The sequence below is a fragment of the Pantherophis guttatus genome, chromosome 1, assembly GCF_059756535.1.
Source record: "Pantherophis guttatus breed Tessera chromosome 1, ASM5975653v1, whole genome shotgun sequence".
Taxonomy (NCBI): Eukaryota; Metazoa; Chordata; class Lepidosauria; order Squamata; family Colubridae; genus Pantherophis; species Pantherophis guttatus.
In genome coordinates, this window is record NC_142063.1 from 304,451,342 (window position 1) to 304,473,206 (window position 21,865).

Here is a 21,865-nt window from a genome sequence, read left to right on the forward strand (position 1 = left end):
TACTTTTATTTATTTTATGTATTTGTTTGTTTCCTGCCTTAATTGTTTCTACAAATAACTCAAGGCTGTGAACATATCCAACATATCTTCCTCCTCCTATTTTCTCCATAACAACAACCTTATGAGTTGGGTTGGGCTAAGAGAGAAAGAGAGAGACTGGTCCAAATTCACCCAGCTGGCCTTTCATGACTAAGGTGGGTCTTGAACTCATGGTCTCCTACTTTCTAGCCTGGTGCCTTAACCACTAGACCCAACATAAATTGATATTAAGAACAAAGCTATTGCAAAAAGAACCTTCAAATTCTCTACTGGCCAAACATCCTGGAAAGGAAACATTGTGATATCAAGTGTTGATGTAAATATGAGCAGAACCACCTGGGATAACTTTGTTTTCTACTTTCCAAGGGCATCCAATAAGGTAGCCAAGTGTTTTATGACCTAAATCCATCCTTGAACTGAAAGAATCCAGATAATCAATTTTATCTCAAGAAACCTTCCGTTACTGAAAAAAGATACCATTTTGGAAGACTGGAAACCTTATATGAACTTTCAGTTGAAAGAAGGAAAAATATGTATTGATGACATTGAGATTAAAAGGGAATAAAGAGATTGGGGAAAAGTTTAAGATGGTAACCACTCAACAGAAAGAAGGGCAGAAGGCATAACTTTATGTTTTTCCTTTTTTAAAATTTATCATCTTTGTTACTTATTTTCTATCTTTGCTCTTTTTTTGTATATTTTTACTATATTTAAAAAAACTTATAAAAATATGCCCTTTCATGGATCACTGCCTTGTCATGGTGAAGCGGCTCATGCAACGCAATGAAGCTATGAGCTTTGCTGTGCAGGTTCACCCAAGACAGACAGGTCATAGCAGAGAGTTCTGACAAAACTTGATCCACTGGCCCTACTAGTACTAGCCCTCTGCTCTTCCCCAGTAGCATATTGGACACCTTCCAGCCTGAGGGGCTCATCTTCAAGCGTTATATCTTTTTGCCTTTTGGTAGTGTCCATGGGGTTTTCATGGCAAAGATACTGGAGTGGGTTGCAAAGATGGGCATGATAAAGGACCAAAATGACAGGGACCTAACAGAGACAGAAGAGATTAAGAAGAGGTGGCAAAATTATACAGAAGAACTATACAAGAACGAGCTTAACATCCCTGATAACCATGATGGGGTGGTCACTGACCTCGAGCCAGACATCCTGGAATGTGAAGTCAAATGGGCCTTAGGAAGTCTGAACAACAACAAAGCTAGTGGAGGTGACAGAATTCCAGCTGAGCTATTCAAAATCTTAAAAGACGATGCAGTAAAAGTGCTACACTCAATATGCCAGCAAATATGGAATACTCAACAGTGGCTACAGGATTGGAAAAGGTCAGTTTACATTCCAATTCCAAAGAAGGGCAATGCCAAAGAATGCTCAAACTACCGCACCATTGCACTCTTTTCACATGCTAGCAAAGTTATGCTCAAAATCCTACAAGCTAGGTTCCAGCAGTATGTGGACTGAGAACTACCAGAAATGCAGGCAGGATTTGGAAGAGGCAGAGAAACTAGAGATCAAATTGCCAACATACGCTGGATCATGGAGAAAGCTAGGGAGTTCCAGAAAAACACCTACTTCTGATGCTAAAGCCTTTGATTGTGTGAATCACAACAAACTGTGGCAAGTTCTCAAAGAGATGGGAGTACCAGACCATTTTATTTGTCTCTTGAGAAACCTATATACGGGTCAAGAAGCAACAGTGAGAATTGGACACTGAACAACTGATTGGTTCAAAATTGAGAAAGGAGTTCGGCAAGGCCTATTTAACTTATATGCAGTGCACATCATGAGAAAGGCGGGGCTAGATGAATCACAAGTTGGAATTAAGATTGCTAGGAGAAATATCAGATATGCAGATGATACCACTCTAATGGCAGAAAGTGAAGAGGAACTAAAGAGCCTTCTGATGCAGGTGAAGAAGGAGAGTGCAAAAGTTGGCTTGAAACTCAACATTAAGAAAACTAAGATCATATCTCCCGGCCCTCTCAATTCCTGGCAAATAAAAATGAAAGTAGTGTCAGGTTTTATTTTCCTGGGCTCCAAGATCACCACACATGGGGACTACAGCCATGAAATTAAAAGATGCTTGCTCCTGGAGAGGAAAGCTATGGCAAAGTTAGACAGCATAGTAAAAAGCAGAGACATCACCCTGCCAACAAAAGGGCATATAGTCAAAGCTATGGTTTTCCCAGTTGCAATGTATGGTTGCAAAAGTTGGACCATAAGGAAGGCTGAACTTCATAGTTCAAATTGAGGCCTTTGAACTATGGTGCTGGAGAAGACTTCTGCGAGTCCCTTGGACTGCAAGATGATCAAACCAGCCAGTCCTCGAGGAGATCAACCCCTCTTTAGAAAGCCAGATCCTGAAGATGAAACTGAAATACTTTGGCCACTTAATGAGAAGGAAGGACTCACTGGAGAAGAGCCTAATGCTGGGAACAATTGAGGGCAAAAGAAGAAGGGGAGTTTTAAAAGAGTTCACCTAAATATAGGTTGGTCATGAATGACATTGCAGTAGATTCCAGATGCTCAGTGTGTCCTCAAAGAGATTTACTTTGAAGTAAATCTACATGTTTTTGCAGACTTAGGACAGAGACTTATTGAATTCAGTGGCCCTTTATGAGGTTGCTGCAAAGTCTAACTTCATCTCTTCTCCTTTCAGTGGTATTCAAACCCTCTTTGCAATGAAAGTAGCCTACTGGATAGTGAAACCCGAGAATACGAACTCTGCAAAGCTAACAGTTGAGTTCTCAACACTGCCTGAAAGCCCTCTTCTCTGTAGCTGTTTAATCTGTAGAAGCCCTCTCCCCTTCTATCTTGGACCATTTTGTGAACAGAAACTTGCTTTCACATCCTCTTTGTACGTGGTTTTGAAGCCAGATCTTGGGTACTTCTAAAATTTATCCTGGGTTGGTGAGTTCTTAGTTGGGAGAGATGGTGCATTAAGAAGCTGAAGATCTGCAGGATTTTTCTCAGTCTTTGCTGACTGGGTAGACATCAGATCCCATCATCCTAAAATGGCATGGCATTGGCTGGGAACAGTAGAGTTGTATTTTGACACAATGTAAAAGGCATCTGGTTGGGAAAGACCATCATAGCATTTTCTTGGTTCACCAATTGCAACCCATGATCATTGTTTAAATTCAATCTAAGGTTTACAGATTGGCTGAGGGTGGCATTGAAAGGTACTAATATAAAAAAAAATGGGGGGGGGAGAGAATACTTATTCAGAATTGGCTAGCTCAAGCAAAATATGCATAATCTAATTTGGAGCAGATGGACAGTAGGTAGTTTTGTATCTATTAGTACAGTAGACTTTGATGTGATTGTATATCAGTTAGATTTCCTACCCACAATTGTGTAAGAGTAGCAGGCAACCAGAACTGCAAGAGCTTTAAGGGTAAGAAGCTAGAAGTGGATCTTTGCATGACAGGAGTATGAAATCTACTCAGTTCCTCAAAACACAGCCCATGGCTCAGAATCTCTTGATTCTACAACTTTTGAACAGACTCCAGCCAATGGCTCTTTAGTTCTATTCAAAAACAGAGATAAACTCCATAAACCTGAAATATATTGTCTACCCTCCATAGAGATGGTCATACTTGGGAGCCAAGAGATATATTTGACTTACACACACACACACACACACACACACACACACGTTTAGACTGCAAGCTTTTTCTAATGATGATTTTGTTTCTTTTGAAGTCAAACTTTAATCCAGAGAAGAAAAACTTGACATCAGAATTGATTTATGGCTGGTTCCACCAAAAGCAACATGAAAATCTTAAAAGCCTCCTTATCTATCACTTCCACATTTGAAACATTTATATTTTCCAAGCTCCAGGAAAGGAAAGGAAGAAATCATTAATCCAGGAAGGGCGAGGATGATGGTGGTGAACTGCCTCTCAGTATACATACCCATTTTGAGACTTGGTGGATGTTTGGATCAACCTTCCAACCAATTCTTGATCAGATTCACTCGCCATAGTGTTTAATGGTTTGCTTAATCAGCATTTGTTGAATAAGCCACAGTGATTCACAAACTGCAAGTTATTTGCAGCATAGCAGGTGATGCTCCAGCATGCAGTCTGAACAATTGAGCCAGCCTGCACCACATCTCTAGAAATCGTTATCAAATCATAATGTTTTGTTTGAGAAAGGAGGAAACAATAAAATCCTCGATTGGAGAGCACATTTACTTTCAATTAAATATAATGGGAAATGGAAGGAAATCGTATTTGGCTTCATTCCACACTATTTTTCAGAACAGGCCCAGCTTGTTTTTGCAAGATCAGGAGCAATCCTAGTTCAGGGAATGGTTGTGGAACTGTGCTAAAGCAAAACCATACTCAAAAATTAAAAACTGAGCTTCGGTCTTACCGTCATGCTCACCAATGGGTGAGTCCTGCCAGTTTCTTTGGCAACTCAAAGGTTCATGTGTAATCCATGGGGAAATTTCATTCATGATTGAAAACATTTTGGCTGATAGCAGATAGAGTTCATAGTACATATGTCCTATGTATGACAAAAGCACCATTTATTTTGCTGAATAAATGGGCAACTGATCAAATGGAAATTTCATACATGCATCCTGGTGGAGATCAACCCTACTGAATTTAATGGAATCTATGTAAACCTCTCCAGGATTGCAATATGGCTTGCACTAATAATTTTGGCATATTTTTACTGGTATGGAAAAGCTGAGTGAGGTCACATTTGATTAGTACAGTATTTATTTTTTATTTATTAGATTTTTATCCTGCCTTTATTACTTTAGAAGTAGCTCAAGGAAGCAAACATACATAATACTCCTTTCTCTCCTGTTTTTCCCACAACAACAATCCTGTGAGATGAATTGGGCTAAGAGAGAGTAACTGGACTAAAGTCACCCAGCTGGTTTTTCATGCCTAAAGTGAGAATAGAACCCACACCTCCTGGTTTTTAGGCCAGTACCTTAACTACTACACCAAACTGGCTTGCTACTTGGATAGAAATCATTAGGAAATCTTGGGGCTGTAATCTGGGAAGGGTGGTGGGGGGAGATACTAAAATGGAGAAAATATCATGGAAGAAGCTGTGAATTACTTTTGTATTGTCAAGAAAACTTCATAGATGGTTCCATGAAATCACTGGATCTTGAAGAAGCTACTATTCATTTAACTCTCATAACTCTCAGGTTGAACTGGTCTCTGGACTCCAGTATCCAATTTAGCAGGAGCAACCACTGGAACTTTTCACTACCTAAATTGGCTAGTTCTCTGGACCCTGATACCCTTCTCTTTTCTTCTCTCCCCACCTCCTTTCTGTCCTGGACCACTTTTTCCTTCAAATATTTCTCACTGATTCCCCCCCTCCCATTGGAATTTACACCTTCAGTCCCATTTTCTCTTTTCTCTCTCTCTCTAGGTGCAACGCTGTCACCATCATTTTTTCTGTCTTTCAGGAATTTCAAGAGAAATGTTAGAAAATAGGGGGTTTTTTGGGGGGGGAGGGAAGAGGAGAGAAAGTTCACCTTCCCTCCTGCTCAAAGAGGACTAGGACCCTGAGCATTAAAACTGGGATTAAAACTGAGCATTAAATTACTGGGATTTGCAAAAAAAAAAAAAAAAAAGCACAGAAGGGAAGCCTCTGCTTTGCAATTTGGAAGGAAGCAGATCTGGTGACCAGTGGGGTTGCGGAGAGTTTCAACTTGTGAACTGCCTAGAACAAAATGGCTTATGCAGCGACCTGAGGTAACCCAGGAAAAAGAGCCAAGCCCTCTTCCCGCCCCATTTGGGAAAACTTCCGTTTCCTAAATGATGCGGGTCCGTTTCCTCGGGAAAACTCTTTCATTTTCCTTGAAAAATTCTAGGAAAGATGGCCCTGCCACTGAAGGTTGCTGCCTCTGTCAGGGGAGCGGGGCAGAGGGTGGTCAAAAAAGACGGATGGTGGTAGAGGCGGCAGCCTGATCGAAGGTTTTTTTTTTTGTTGTTGTTTTTGTTTTTTGAGGTGCGGAAACGCGGGCGATTTTTTGCCACGCCCCGCGCACACTCTGGCTGTTGTGTTTCGCCACTTCTTGCGACCGTCTTTCCCCAGAGCCCTGGCCGGCTCTGCTGCCCGACGCGATTGGCTCTCGGTTATTGACTTGTTTTAAAAACACCGAGAAAATCCGAACCCAGAGCGCCGACGGCTGGCTAAAAACGAAAGCCCTTCCCCGCTTCTCGCATCACTGTGCTGGATGTCTCGCTTTTATTATAAAATAGAAGCAGAACTATCTTTCCAAAGGCGGTTTTCACAGGATAGAAACAATACACAAAATTGGAGGGAGCCTGGCTGGCTAAGGAACCGTCCTTGCATTTGGTGGTTGAGGGCGGCGGCGGCGGCTTCTAGAGCCCCGGAGAGAGACGGCTGTCATCAGGCTCGCTGTTCGCCTTGCTTGGTTTGAAGGGATGTCCTGGGGTCTGCGTGAATTACACCCAGGAGGAAATCCAGGGCTCGCCTAAGACTGGATAATAAAGCACCTTGACGTAGGTTGGCCCCACAGGCTTCAGGGGGAAACACTATTGATAGCATTAAAAATAATGAGCGATAGAGGCTCTCTCAAAGTTAAATGTGCAAAACGCTGTCCAGTTGCCTCACCAGGAACCTTCTGGGGAAACTCGCCCTTGTTCCCATTTTGCAGATGAAAGAACTGAGGCGGAAGATGTTTGTAGTGTCAAGCAGCTCACCCAGGTTCACCTTTGTAGCTACTGGATCAGGTGGAGGCAAGGTATCTGGCTTGAGTGATCTGTGGACGTTGCTTTGTCCTCCCCACCTAAAAGTTTGGGTGGGTGGGTGGCAGTAGGGAAATATACAAGGCAAAAGAAGCCCATTTTCCTCTTTCCTTCAATCAGGTGCTTTGCATAGCATCAGCTTACAGGGGAGGGTAGTATTATCTGGAGGAGGTCATGCTTAGAAGCCAGGAGCTTTTTACAAACTGGTGGCTATTACAGCGTTTGAATAGCTAGCATTGGCATATACAATGATCACAAATGTTTTTTTCTCTTCAAATAAGTTAAGAGGTGTGGCTTCTCTATACCATTTATATCTCGTTTGTCACCAAAACACTCAAAAGAAGCATATAGGATACTCCCCCTCCAATGTTACCCTCACAACAACCTGGTGAGGTAGGCTGGCTAAGAGAGTGTGACTGCCCCAAAGTTATCCAGTGCGCTTCATGCCTGAGTGAAGATCTGAACCTGACTCCCCCTGTCCTAGTCTTCTACTCTAACCACTGCACCATGTTATACTCTTGCTTTTCTCTATTAGGCCCTTTGATTCTGGCCTACAAGGAAAGGCATTTCATAGACTGCTGTGCACAAACTAGATGAATTCTCAAAAAAGGAGACAGATCGGCTCTGGGAGAAAAACAAAATGTTGCCCTATCACTCTGATCCTGGAAATAAGCAAATAATCCCATTCTTTGCAAAAGAGTCCCAATGGTTTCCTTACTTCCAACTGCAGTACACTGTAAGTCTAATGGAACCATCAACTTGTCAAGCAGCCTCTGCATCTGATGAAAGTAGCATGGCGTCCCCGTGGCCTCCCTCCAGATGTCACTGAGTTAGAAATCCCAGCAGCCTGCACTCAGCCTGGCTGGGAAGAAGTGTCTGCTTTAGACAAGAGTCTTTCATTAACATTTCTGCGATTACATGGGCAAGTGATTGCTGCCACAAGCAAGAAAAAATAAAAATGGATTTAAGGTCTGACAAATTCATGGCAGATAAAACTATCAGTGTTGTCAAGTTACTAAAGCCTCCAGATTTAGAAGCAGTATACCATGGGGTGCCAGGTGGTGGTGGGAGCAACCATAGGGGAGAAGTATTGCTTCCCAATATCCTGCTGAAATTGATGGAGCTTTGGCTTCAGCTCTTCAGTTCTCAACAGCTTCGTGAATTGATCCCTGCAGATCAGGTTGAGGCACATTTACAGAGGCATGTTAAGAAGTTGAAATCCAACTTTGGATCGGATCTCCCGTACAAGAGGTTGTGTGGGCTGAGACTCCCGGCCTTCATTCTGTCAAAGAAACAACTTTTACACCAACCACCATCCCACCCCTCCTTCACTTCCTCCATCCTACAGTAATGTTTGTCCTCCACTTTTCTGCAGTGAGTTTCACCACATCCTCTTAAGATTTAAGTCACTGAGCAGCTTACAGTGTTTCTGAATTTATAGTATGCACCAGTCAGTCAGCTGCTCGGCAATTGATCCAAAGTGAAACAACGGATCCGTTTTATAGATCCTTCCAAGGTTTCAGATCCTTGGTTTGTGGAGCAGAGGAATTAAGTGTGTGGCGGGGGGGGGGGGGAAGGAAAAAAAGAAGAGGACAACCCAGATGGAGAGAGCCTGGGTTCAGGGAGCATGGTAGGTTCAACAAATATTTTTAAGAGCCGAGGTCGACCAGATTTGAAGACATGGAGTTGAGGATGGAGTCTTGCAAACTGTGATGATGCAGAGGGTCCGCGCTGGGAACTGGAATGGCACTAGGACCCTGAGGATGGCCCAAGTTATGGAGAGGCTGTAAGCCTGGGTTTGAATTGAGAAGTAAGGCAGGGCTGGAGGAGGAATGATGGTCCGGGGTGCCGGAAGGTGTTTTCTCATCTTCGGAACTGCCCAAAACTGTCTTATTGCCATTGAGAGAGGAAGAAAGCGGATTGTGGCCATTGGAACTGGAATTTTCATTGTTTTCCCTAAAAGGGGGGGGATGGGAGAAAGAACAAGGGAGAGAGAAAACATCAGATTGCAAAAGGAGACAACACCACGCCCCTCCCTCATGCCCATCCTTAATAAAAGTACAAGCTGCTGAAATAGTATGTTGGGGGGGGAGGGGACACCATTTGCCCACAGACAGCATATTAGAGGCACAGAATATAATACACAGGTCAACTTGAAGCCAGGTATGGTTTCTTTTCCCCCATCTCACCTGAGTATAGCACTGCAATAGTCTACTTTTTAAAAAAATCATCCAAAGTAATTTATGGATAAGAATAACTTCATTTTGTAGAACATTTTTGTTTTACAACTTATATATTTTTGTTGTTCAACTTATATATGTGAGTTGTGTTTTTTTTTTTAATGACCCCATCCCCAAAGATAGGGGCTCCAATTGTCACGGCTGTCTCTTGCAATAGCCATGGAGAATATAATGTTTCAGGTACAAATCACTGACACCTTTTTTTGTGGGGGCATATATCTTTAAATACTTTATCCCAAATTAAGTCAATAGAAAACAGTATAGCACAGTGATGGCTAACCTTTTTGCCGTCTCATGCCAAAAGCGGGGGGAGCGCAGGGGGGTCGCCTACATGTCCGCCCAAACCCATAATTCAATACGCCCCCCCCCCCACATATGCATGCATGACCCCCCTGCACTCTCCCTGCTTTTGGCACGTGATGGCACAGTGGGCCGGGTAGGCCTGTTTTTCGTCCTCCCAAGGCTCCAGAGGCTTTCTTGGAGCCTGGGGAGGGCGAAAACACCACCACCCAGAGGCCGGAAAACACCACCACCCAGAGGCCGGAAATGGCCCATTTCCCAACTTCCAGTGGGACCGGAAGGCCCAAAAATCAGCACTGGAGCTGAACTAGGGCAATGCTCATGTGCCCACAGATATGGCTCCATGTGCCACCTGTGGCACACGTGACATAGGTTCGCCATCACAGGTATAGGATGTAGGATAAATAGGAAAGGATGCAGGTTACATTTCCCATAAACAACTTTGAGATTTGACCTAAGCATTCAAAAGATGCTAGGCAGAAAGAGCAGCATGATGGAAATGGTAGAATCTGCATCAGCTGTGAATGCAGATTCTATATGCAGAACTATAGTGGAGGGCTGGAGGAGCTAAACCATGTCACAGCTGGGTTTATATGATGTGCCAAGCCATTGTTTGTATTAACCATAGTTTATTAAATAAACTACATTTGCTGAGTTCACACAATAACTAAACCATATAAACTACATGTTAACATCACAAATGTTAGATTCACACAGCCAAAACAAATTACATTATTTATTGGTGCTAGGTGTAAACTAGGCTGGTGGCAGAATTATATTTCGCTTTATACCATCATCATTCTAATTTTTCTTTGTAGAACATGCCATAGATAAATTCACATATAATTTCTAACCCACATAACATGGCTTATAAACCATGGTTAATTTCACTCAACATATTAAGCCAAAACCAAATAAACCTCAGTATGCCTTATTACTGTGTTTGAAGCCAGTCACTCTTGGTTAGGTGTCACTGTTTATAAAGAATGATGAAACTAGCCTACCAAACCTAAATAATAAACTATCTCCTAAAACGATTTATGTTTTTATTTTAATAGACATATGTCTAGGTAGCAGCCAAGGCTCTGTATTTCCTTGAGCTTAAGGTCTGTTTGGCATGCCACCCATAAGCTGTTTGCCTCTCATGATGAAACTCTTGGGAAATTACGCTAGCTTTAGATATTGCTGTCTAGATTTAAATCTTGTTCTTCAGCTTTGGTGGCCATGCCAGCCAAGGGCTTTATCTGGATGATGGCTACCATTGACCCTGGTTTGTGGATTCCCCTGCTCCCGTCCCCCATATCTGCCAAGCAAGTGTCTCTGAGGACATATGGCTTCCACCCAAAGACTTTGAGCCTCTCTCCCTCACATTCAATCCAGCATGTATACCCACGGGTGAGGAGGGAAATAAAACATTCCCTATTACTTGGGCTACAAGGGAAAACTGGCAGAACCGTTATCTATTTACCTGAGTTTTTTTAAAACTTGCCATCAGTGAACCTGACAAAAAGAGAAAAGGTCGTTCTTTCACCAATCTACCAGCCTGTTTGTTAATAAAGCTATTGTTTTTCACTGGTCCATGTGGAGAAGTTAATTCAGAAGTGGGCAGGCAGTCCAGTGGTCCACAACAAAATGGCTATGGTGGGCCATCAGCAATCATTGTAGAGAAAGGGGCATCCCTACCACAGGGCGTAAACAGGAAATTAAATGCAGCAGGGTGATATGTAAGCATGGCTTGGCCCAGCAAAAGGCACTACTTTTGAGATGGAAGATTGTCTTCGTATGGGGTGACCACAGACAAGCTCATGAGCCCTAATTCTCACTAATGTCCCCCAGTAAAAGTGAAGACATAGAACTAGGCCAATATGGGCCTGGGATCCTGTGGACAGCTACCTGAAAATAAGTACAGGTACAGTTCATTTAGTGACCATTCAAAGTTACAACAGCACTGAACAAAAGTTACTTATGACCTTTTACTCACAACCATTGCAGCATCCCCATGGTCACATGATCAAAACGCAGGTACTTGGCAATTTACTCCTTTTTATGCTGGTTGTCCGAGGTCATGTGATCACCTTCTATCACCTTCTGATAGAAGCAGTCAATGGGAAAATCTGATTTATCTGCCAACCATGTAATTAACTTAACTTCTGTGATTCACTTAACAACTGTGGCACGGAAGGTCATAAAACGGGGCAAAACTCACTTTACAAATGTCTCACTTAGCAAGAGAAATTTTGGGCTCAGCTTTGGCCGTAAGTCGAGGACTACCTGTACCAATGAAAATATTTACTCTGGGAGTCATAAATCATATTCACAACTCTACCAAAGGGATTGAGAATGCAAAACAAAAAAAAAACAACATAATGATAAATCACCAAGCGATTCACACCCAACTTAGAACAGAATGGTTAAGATTTCATTAGGTTGGCAGTCCCTCCCAGACCCAGGGGCATTTATATAAGATATTAATCTCTCCGAGAGCCTAAATTCTAGGAGTAAGGCTCTAACATTGCTAGAGAACATTAGGCAATTAAGATGCCGTGGGGTTAATTTGCCTTATTCAAATATATTTATTTTATTTATTTAATTATTTGTCAACAAGTACAAGGAACAAGTATCAATATACACACAGACATGGACACATGAAAATTGGCACAAATAAATGGATATAAATAAGCAAAACATAGCCATAAACACATGAGTACGTATAAATGGTGATAGTAGGACAGGGATGGTAGGCACGCTGGTGCGCTTATGCACAACCCCTTAGGAGTAGGGGGCAGGGGTGAAATCCAGCAGGTTCTGACAAGTTCTGGAGAACCATTAGCGGAAATTTTGAGCAGTTCGGAGAACCGTCAAATGTCACGTCTGGCTGGCCCCAGAGTGGGGTGGGAATGGAGATTTTGCAATATCCTTCCCCCAGGAGGGAGGAGGGAATGGGGATTTTGCAGTATCCTTCCCCTGACACGCCCACCACGCCCACAACCACCACGCCCACGCCCACGAACCGGTAGTAAAAAAAATTGGATTTTACCACTGGTAGGGGGTGATATATATATATCATATATCATATAAGTGGCGTTAGGCAGTGGTGCGGATCTTAGATAACCGCGAAATATATATCCATATATATGGAGTAGGCCATTGCAGGGATAAATTATAACGCTTTGTATTAGCCCCTCATAAGGCTCACTTCTCTTGCAGACCCACATTGACCCTCAACAGCTTTCGCGGTTATCTAAGATCCGCACCACTCCCTAACGCAGTGTTTCTCAACCTTGGAAGCTTGAAGATGGGTGGACTTCAACTCCCAGAATCCCCCAGCCAGCGTTGCTGGCTGGGGGATTCTGGGAGTTGAAGTCCACCCATCTTCAGGCTACCAAGGTTGAGAAACACTGCCCTAACGCCACTTAAATCGAGAGCGTGCTTGCCACGCTAATTTCCGGCATGGCGTCCTTTGCGCATGCTCATTTCCAAGAACGAATGCCCGGTCCTGAAGCCGTGCTGGAAACCGACTCCCGCCGACTTCCGTAATCCAGTCCCTTTGGTCGTTTTGAGTTCTTCCAAGTTTGCGGCGGCCTCTGAAAAGCGGAGGGGGTGGGGGGGACGCCGATTCTCGATACGGACGTAGAAGAAGTAGCCTTTTCACGCGCTTAGGAAAAGCCTGAAGTGCAAATAAATGCCCAGGTTGCTTTTCCTGGATATGTTTTATTTGATGCAACCCCAAGACGCCGGCAGCCTTCGCCTTTAAGTTGCCAGTGGAGGATAGCAAATGTGAGAAGTGTGATTTGCTGCGATCTAGCTCTTAGTTTTAAAGAAAAATGGGGGAAAATGGGGCAAAATTATCGGAGGGAAAGAATCAAAATCAGGTTTACATCAGGGATCTCCAAGCTTGGCAACTTTAAGACTGGTGGACTTCCAACTCCCAGAATTCCTCAGCCAGCTTTGCTGGAGTTGGAAGTCTACAAGTCTTACAGTTGCCAAGGTTGGAGACCCCTGGTTTACACAACTTGCGCCTGCAGCTCTTCGGGCCCTCTTTGGGGACGCCGTAGGTCTTGTAAACAGTTTGCGGCTGACCTAAGAGAGAGAGTGCGGCAAAATAAAACAACTTCTTTCTTTTACCAAGGCGAGCAAAATCAAAGCGAGGAGGAAATAACGGAGGGAAAACCGGTCGGTAGGTGAATTAGCCCTGATGCTGGAAGGGAAGTCGCCATCTCTTTGGCGATTGCTCCGGAGGGCTCCACGTTTGCAGAGAGGCGCGCCAGATAAAGCTATCGGGAGATTTTTATTTTATTTTTTCCGATTTAGCTCCGCAATTCTTAAAAAAAGGGCCGGGCGAGGTCCAGTTTTTGTATCTGAACATCAGCGGTTCCAAACCGAGCTTGCTATGTCAAAAAGAAATATCTTGTAGAGAAACAATCCAGTTCTAGCTTCGCTTTGCTCAAAAGGACCCTCACCGAATAGCGCCCTTTAACGCGAGTGTAAGCAGACTGCAGCTAGAGTTGCGTTCGTCCAAGTGGCTCCCTCGTAAATTAGTCACGGTTTCTGAATCAAATCCGTTCTCTGGGTTCATCCCACACATTAAATCAAAAACTCATCAGATCATCTGGGACCCAAAACACGCTAGGCGGCTAAGGTGGGATTCGCTGGGTTGGGGGCTCAGAGCCTTGTCTGAATTTGGTCTAGTCTAAGGTTTGTGTTGTGACCCGTTTTGTAGGACTCGAGTTTTAGATAGGCGAGAACTTGTTTGAAGTGCACGAAATATTCGCCTGGCTACGTCTGCTACACCTCCGATCGAGCAAATTCTCACGACTTAAAAGCTTCCACCACCATAAAATACTTAATATTTCAGTTGGCAACTTCTGGAAAAAAGCAGAGCAGGATGTCTTTAGAACCGGAGGGTGTGGGGGGGAGAGAAAAATCAAAACAAAGTGGAAGGAAAGAAGGGATAAACACACAGCTACTGAAACTTTTCGGTTCAGCTGGAAATCATTAGTTCCAGCCAATAACGGGCAGCTCCCTAGAAAGCCTACCGGCCCGAATTTAAAATCCGGTAGAAAAGACCACAGAAAACACCTTTTTCAGAATAGCCTTCTCGCTCCAGTTCATGAGATGCTCCCTCTAGGAGAGGCTTCTTTCTTTTTTTAAAAAAAAATGTACTTCAGATTTTGAAGGCAACGTCTTTAGTTGAGCTGACTGAGGCTGATTTTGAACAACAAAAAAGGAAACGGCAAAATTCAGCCCCTTGGAGGTCATCTGTATGGCGGTTGATCTCAAAGGCGGCTGACCGGGGTTCCTGGGTACGCCGCCCGGTCTATGTACAAAGCTTTCCCCAACGTATAGAAGTCCCTGCCTTAGACACGGAGGAGAGTTCCCGAGTTCGAAAATATTCCACTGCATCTCTCTTTAAAGACATGTGGAATACCGAGATTATGTTTATTTGAACCTAAGGCTTTATACTTCTCTTTAAACCCAAAGAATCCCATTTTTAAAAAAAAGGGAAAAAAAGAACGGACTTATTGATATTAACCAAATTAATTGGATTCAAATCCAAATCGCTTACAGTATAAGATGGCTAAGAGAGGGAGTTTGATGCGCAGTTTAGGTCAGCGCAGCTGGCCAGACATCAGCATTAAGCAGCGTGGGACAGTCATCGCATCAGCAAAGACAAATTTGACTTCACTTCTATCAAGAAGAAAAAGCTGTGATTTACCATTTGATGCGGATCTTGTGGTATCTTTACTCAAAAGTAAATGCCAATACTTTCAGGACAGAGCTCGCTGAATGTCGCTGAATGTCTGGCGACACATAAATAATAAGTATTATTATTATGTTCTGTATTTATTATAAGACTGTCCCCAAAGACTTTCTTGTTAATCATATGCACCAGGGAGAACATTCTGATAAGCTCAGAAAGGCCACAGATACAATTCATCGGAGTTTTAGGCAGGGTTTCAAATAAGGTCGAAAAGTCAAATTCTTCGATTAAACAGAGGGGGAATTCCCATTAAATGCGCCTTCTAATACTCTACCCCTATTTTCTATCCAAGACCCCAGGAAGCCTCGGGTGCATATCTTCCTCCCCACTCCTGACCTCCAAAGATTGTGTTACCAAAGTTAATACTTACGTAAGAGAAACGGGGGGGGGGGAGAGAAGATGGGGGCTTATAGACTGTAAGGAAAATTACTCACATGACCAGAGAGGAAGCATACCAACTATTTTTTCCTCTTAATTAAATGTAAATACATTTGCATCCTGGTTTATGCTCTAGTTCTTTTTTTTAAAATTGGGATTGCGGCCTCAGTGCCACTTTTTATGGTCTCCTGACATGACTAGAGTCTAACTAGTCATGTCAGGAGACCACAAAAAGTGGCACTGAACCTGCAATCCCAATTTTTTTTTAAAAAAAGAACTAGGGCATAAACCAGGGTGCAAATTTATTTACATTTAATTAATGTAGTCTTAGCTATTTGCCTAAGACTCTTATGAACTACCCTGCAAGTAAGTTCTGAGTAAGGACACTTCTCTACCCTCCTCATTCAGATGAAAGGAACCTCTGGTCAAGGGAAGGCAGCTGGGCTTTGGGTCCAATCACTTTGTTAGGAACCACCCTGCTTTGAGGACTCGGCAATGAGTTGACTCCTACTGGGGGGGGGGAACCCTTTTGCTCTACTTTTTCGGTAGCCAACCTGTGCGCCCGCACTACTGCCTTCCGGTTGGTGCTCATAGGAGTTAAAGATGATGTCTCACCAAGACCAAGTCAGCCCGGGCAGCCCTCCTTCTCCTCCTCCTCCACCCAAAAAATAAGTAGCTCAAGTCCATCTAGGGAAATGCTTGGCGTGAATTCGATCCTAACGCCTTGAATCCGATCCAATCTAACTTCGTGCTTTAAAATTGGCTTTCGGATCAAGAGGCTCTTTATGCTCGCGTTAACTCTACCCAGCTCGATCTCCTTCCAAAGCTCCAGATTTGGGATAAGGAACCCAATGGCACATTCCTCGGGATCCCCTGGATCGATTGCCGGAGCCATGAAGTAAAAGCAATGCCATTTCTCTCCTCCACACACCCCCACCCCACCCTGCTCCCCGTCTTTCCAGTTTTCGAGACCTCTAACTTCGTTTGTTTATTAATAATCCGGGAGAAATACGTGACGTTTAACAGCCGTCGCTTCCCGTAACCTTCCCGAAGGAAGGCTGCACCCACGTAAACCGAGGTGGCTAGGAAATGATTGTCCTGAAGAAGCTTCTGCTCTCCTGGGTCGCAGGAAATAGGAATCCCGGCCTGAAAGTTCGAGTCAAGTTATCTATCGCCTGGGAAGGTGCCCTGCCTGGATACGTGCAGGAAGAGACATTGGGTTGAAATCTGCAGAGGTTAGCGGTGAATCAGCTTTGCCGCTTGTAAACAGAAACCTTTCCTGTCTGAAGCTCGATAGCCACCTGCGATTCCTTCCCCCATCACTACGGTGTTCCATATTTGGCCACTGAGTGAAGGACTTGGTCTGCATTCTTGTGCGTTTTTCTTCCAAGAGTAAAGTCCGCCCCAAGAATGGCCCGCAAAAGCTTTGCCATTTCTAACCCATTTGGATGCAAAGCCCATCAGCGGTAGAGAAAGGCGACCTTGGTAGTTGCTGGTGTGTTTCAACAACTGCCGTCTAAAGTTTTACAACCCTCTTTTCTAAAATGTGCAGGATCGACAGGTGTTAAATGGTGGTTTCTACGGTAGTTAGGACCCTATTCTAGCAGTCTCACTTCCCAAAATCGTGCCTCTTTTCTGGGAATGTGGGGCTATTTATTTAGATGAGTGGTTGCCCCCTTCGTGTAATCTACTTTTGCATATTTGTCCAACAGTCCAACACAGTATTGCAGTCCACTTTCTCAAGAGAAACCTCTACTTATATTTTTGGTAAGCAACTGCGGACTGCAGTACAGAGACTAGATCCAATCAATAAAGCAGATAATATATCTTTTTATTAGCCCCAGGTGTTGGTAGGAGCTGGTACTGTGCTTTTGATTTTTCGACCAATATTTGGCTCATTAGAAAAGTATATTTGCCTTTAGTTACTGGATAGGAGGGTGTCAACAATGAAAGTCGCCAGGGACCTGGATACCTTTGGGTCAACCTCATCTCTTTTCAGGTAGGTTATTGTACATTTGCCCTCTCTGAATGTGTGAAGGGCTTTCTTAATTGCACCGGGCCTCCTGAAAACAAACGGCAACCCTCCAAACTCCTATTATTTACATGCGTAAAGCACAGTTTTGGCTGCGGAGTAGTTAATGTAGTCTGATGGTATTGTGCAAAGTTTTCTCTTCCTGCCTGCACCTGGTTTTCTAAATCAGGTTTAAAAAGTTTTTCATACCGTATCAATTTCAGCTACAAAGAGAGGAGAGAGAATGGGGAGAGGAGAAGGAGAGAGAGAGAGATTCAGACTTTACCAAAACAGTAGTCCTCACGGTAACCCCTGGAAAACAACTGCAAGTACTACAAGATTCAAAGAAGTAGGGGCTGCTCCCCCAAAATGAGCTGGCACAACTCTGGAAACTTTTCTTACCAGGCTTTTTTTGGTACAGCTGTTACTTTAGAAGTCTAACCAAGATGAAATAAGCTATTTCTGAAACATAGGCCAACTTCAGTGAAATCCTTCTCATCAGGCCACCCTTTCCAATAAGGGCATCCAGGGCATGAGTGGATACACATGGGAGAGTCTTGGAAACCTGCAGAATAGCAAGCCACCTTGTCTGGAAGTCTTCTGTTTGACCAGTTGGATGTTTGGAATAATTCAGACTTCTTAATACAACAGTTTCCTTAATCCAGTTGTATCGCTAAGTGACTTCCCCCCCCCCCTCCATTTTTTTCGGCATAAAACTCTCCTTGTTCTGAAATATTTATGGAGAGGGGTTCTTTTTACTGCCTTCAGGAGACGTGGCACCTTATGACGTCCTGGGGGCCCTGGGGTGTCTTTCTCTCTTTCTGGCAGAATCTCAGAATCCCAGACATTAGATCTTGGAAGAAAACAAATCTAGCAAACCAAGAATCTAGGGACGATTTTGGACAAAATCATCTCCCAGAAGATAATTTAGAACTGGGACCATCTAGGTGCACACTGAAAGTAAACCAAAGGACTCCGAAGGAAGGCCCAAGGTCTTGACTCTAACCACCAGTGATTCTGGTTGCAGTCTTAAAATCTTAAAATCAATTAGCCCAAGCAGGGTTCCTGTCAGTAAGAAGATCCCAAGCCCTTGTTTTGGCATTAGAAGGACAAGTTCAGCAAAAAGGAAAAGAAGTAGAAAACAAGGCACACGGGAAGGGGGAAGAAATATATAGTTTTCCTATAGAGCCTGAATATTTCTATTGTTTCTTAGAAATGAATATAACTTTATTTTTGTTGATAGTATGGAAATTTGGGGGCTCTTGACTCATTATCACTTGATCTGATGTCTAGAAGCGCCACCAACCTTCCTATTGACACGGAAGCAAGCCTTAATGAAATGAAAGGAAATTGCATCCTGATAGATAAGCGGCTATATGGACAAATTTGAAACAGTACTGAAACTCCTGGGATTTATTTTCAAGAAAATGTGTCAAGCAGGTGTGTTTTTAAAGAATGGAGTTAGATAAAAACAAAGTCCAGAGACCACTTATTCAAACATACACCTCACTGCCCACTAAACTGACAGTTTTAAGAAAAACTCAAGGCAGTTTGCCACTGAAAAAAGCCGGTTGGAGATTTAGGAGTAAACTCTAGACACTATTCAATTGTGATCATCACTCTGGATTAAAATGTATAAGCGACGAGGGGAGGGGAGGGCATTCCCCCCCCCCCCAACTCAAAAGCACCTCCTGTGTAGAATACAGTGTTCCATCCAGAGCTGGAGGCCCCCTTGCCTCATTTTAAAAGCAGCATGCATACACCCACAGTGAAGTGACATTCAATGCTATTTAGATATAGCTACAACGATATTAAAAACAGGTATTTTTTGCTTATTGTATTGGCAATTGGCTAAATAAGGGTTTTTCATCCACAAATCAGCGCTTGTGACATCTTGGTTGATGGTGATCCATTTGTTTCTCAGTGATAGATTTTGGGGCATTCCTTTCCTTCTTACTAAACCGGCTGTTACAATTAAAATGAAATTTGAAAGGCTACATTCTTTATAGACTCTTAATGCAGGACAGGTCCATTGATCTGTGTGGGTTTGACTTCTGAGCTGGCAAAGACAGCTCTAACTGGCAAATTAGACAGTTCTTGTCTTTTGTGTTCTTGTCTTTTGTGATGTTAGACTAGGAAATTAGAGAGCCAGATAAAAGGAACAATGCCAGTTGGCCTCCCTTCAAGGAAGTTCTTTCTAATACTCCACTCCCGTTCATTGAAAACTTAACTTGCATTATCTAGTAGACTAGTTTTCCGAAGACGTGGCTTGAAATCCAAGGCGAATCAGAGATATTTATCTTGGCCACAGCCCGATTTTGCTCTCGAATAAAACAAACTGGTCCCTGTGGTAACCGATTCCCCTAGGCCTCCCCCTCCCTAGACTAACTTTTCCAAAACTTAAAAAAAAAAAAAGAAAGGAAGGAAGGAAAAGAAAGGAAAAAACTTTCAGTGCAGACAGAGAAGCCCTGAGTTTCTCTTCCTTTGTACCGTCCGCAGGCTGCGGGTGCCTTTCTACGTCGCCCCCGAGGGTTAGCTCGGAAGGGAAGGGAGCTTACCCTCCACCCCCCGCCCCGGGCCAGTGCAGCGCCCTTCGGGCAGGACTGAGCTACCTTCCCGCCTGTCCCCGAAGCGGAGCTTTTCCGTGCAGAGAAGCGGAAGGGAGGACGGCTCTACTTACTCGTACCTTTCTTTGGCTTCCGCCGCCCGGTCCCGCTGCCTCCGGTTTTTGAACCAGTTGCTGACTTGGGTGGTGGTGAGCCCGGTGGCCTCGGCCAGTTCCCGCTTCTCCCTGGGGGACGGATAAGGGTTATGGGCGTACCACTCCCGCAGGACGCTCCGGCTCTTCTCCTTGAAGCAGTAGCTGGTCTCCTCGCCATCCCAGATGGAGCGGGGCAAGGGGAATTTGCGGCGGACCCGGTACTTGCCGACTGCCCCTAGGGGTCGCCCCCGCAGCTTCTCGGCCTCGATGTAGTGCGCCTTGAGCCACAGCTGCTGCAGCTTGGGGTGGTTGTGCGCCGAGAACTGGTGGCTCTCCAGGATCTTGTAGAGCTCGCGGAAGTTGCCCCGGTGGAAAGCCACCACGGCCTTGGCCTTCAGGACGCTCTCGTTCTTGTGGAGGTGCTCGCAAGCCGGCAGCGACCAGAGGAAGCGGCCCAGCCTCTCGATGTTCCCGCCTTGCTGGAGCACCTCGCACACGCAAGCCACTTGCTCCTGGGTGAAGCCAAAAGTGGGCAGCATGGACATGGTGGCGCGCCCGGGAAGGCTCTCCTGCCGTCGCCGCCGGCCCTCTTATCGCATCTACCCTGGCCGAAAGGGGGCACCCGTCCGGACCCAGCGCCCCGCAGGCAGCGCCTGGGGGGGACGCCGAGGGAGAGGGGCGGCGGTCGGGGGGGGGGGGCGCGCGAGCCAGCCACGCTGGGCGCCAATGAGGAAAGGGCTCCGCGAGGGAGCAGCCAACCACAGCCCGCCCGAACGGCTGGTTTCCGAACGAAAAGCCCCGAGGCTAGGTCAGCGGGGCTGCCCCTGTCCCGGCCGAGGCCCCCATGGAGCCGGAGAAGCTTCGGGCGCGAGGGAAGCTCCCACGCAGCGCCCGCGCCGACGCCCCCCGACCTCGGGGCTCCGGTGTTTGTTTGTAAGTCCCCGAGTTCCGACCGTCAAACTTTGCGCCTCTATTGTGTGAGAGAAGCGGCACTTGCAAGAGTGGAACTTTCACTCTCCCCACCCCCTGGCCGGGCTCGCGAGTTCCTCTTTCGCTCGCGCGCTCCTCGCTCCCTCTCTCTCTTCCCCCCCTTTCTGCCATAGGATCGCTTACATGGAATCAAGTCCTTTAAATCCCCGCTTCCCCTTTCCTTCTCTTTCTCCTCCTCCTCCTCCTCTCCTCTTTTCCTTTTCTCTTTTCTTTTCGTGGCCGATTCTTCTCTTCTTTCCACCCACCCACCCCCGTCCTCCTCCCCCCCTTTCTTTTTGCTCTCCCTTGCCTCTCTCCTTCCAAATGTTGTTCTAAACTGGCATGAAAAAGTGATTAGCCGCGCAGTGATTGGTCCAGTTATCTGACTCGAGGACTGCCAAGGAGAAGACAATAGTTTTAATCAAATTATTTGCCATGGTGACGCTGTCAATCAAAAGTAACCGGATCTGTTGTGAGGTGGCTCCCCGGCTCAGTTGACAGATTGCTGCGAGCCACTCAGAGGCGGACTCTCAGAGCTGGGATGTTACTAAATGGTAGTTGGGGAGTGGGGGGGGGAACGAAGGGGGTGGGGGAGGGGAAAGCAATATACGCTGTGATTGACACCGCAAAACACGGAAAGGGGGAAAGGGTTCCTCGAGATCCACCCTGGGCTGGTTGCAGACTGACAGCGGGGGCGCT

At 44.9% G+C, this 21,865-nt stretch overlaps 1 protein-coding gene across 2 annotated transcripts; it reads right to left on the minus strand.

Annotated features, from left to right (window-relative positions):
* Nucleotides 1-4,769: 4,769 nt before the first annotated feature.
* Nucleotides 4,770-21,550, minus strand: SIX2 (SIX homeobox 2). 2 transcript variants are annotated; one of them, XM_034427658.3, is made up of 2 exons: nt 20,183-21,550; nt 4,770-8,762 (listed from the first exon to the last, which is right to left on the minus strand). In XM_034427658.3, the coding sequence occupies exons 1-2, from the start codon at nt 20,740-20,742 to the stop codon at nt 8,456-8,458; spliced, it is 867 nt and encodes a 288-aa protein (XP_034283549.1). In that variant the 5' UTR covers nt 20,743-21,550; the 3' UTR covers nt 4,770-8,455. The 2 variants fall into 2 exon arrangements, with proteins under 2 accessions (XP_034283549.1, XP_034283548.1); XM_034427657.3 differs by having other exon boundaries at nt 6,264-8,762; nt 20,177-21,518.
* Nucleotides 21,551-21,865: the final 315 nt, after the last annotated feature.

Excerpts from the sequence above, each read along its gene's own strand:
- SIX2 (XM_034427657.3), bottom strand. The coding sequence starts at position 20,742 with ATGTCCATGCTGCCCACTTTTGGCTTCACCCAGGAGCAAGTGGCTTGC. Across the intron at positions 8,763-20,176 it reads GAAGCCAAAGAAAGGTACGA|GGAAAACAATGAAAATTCCA; the intron begins GTAAGTAGAGCC and ends CCCCCCTTTTAG.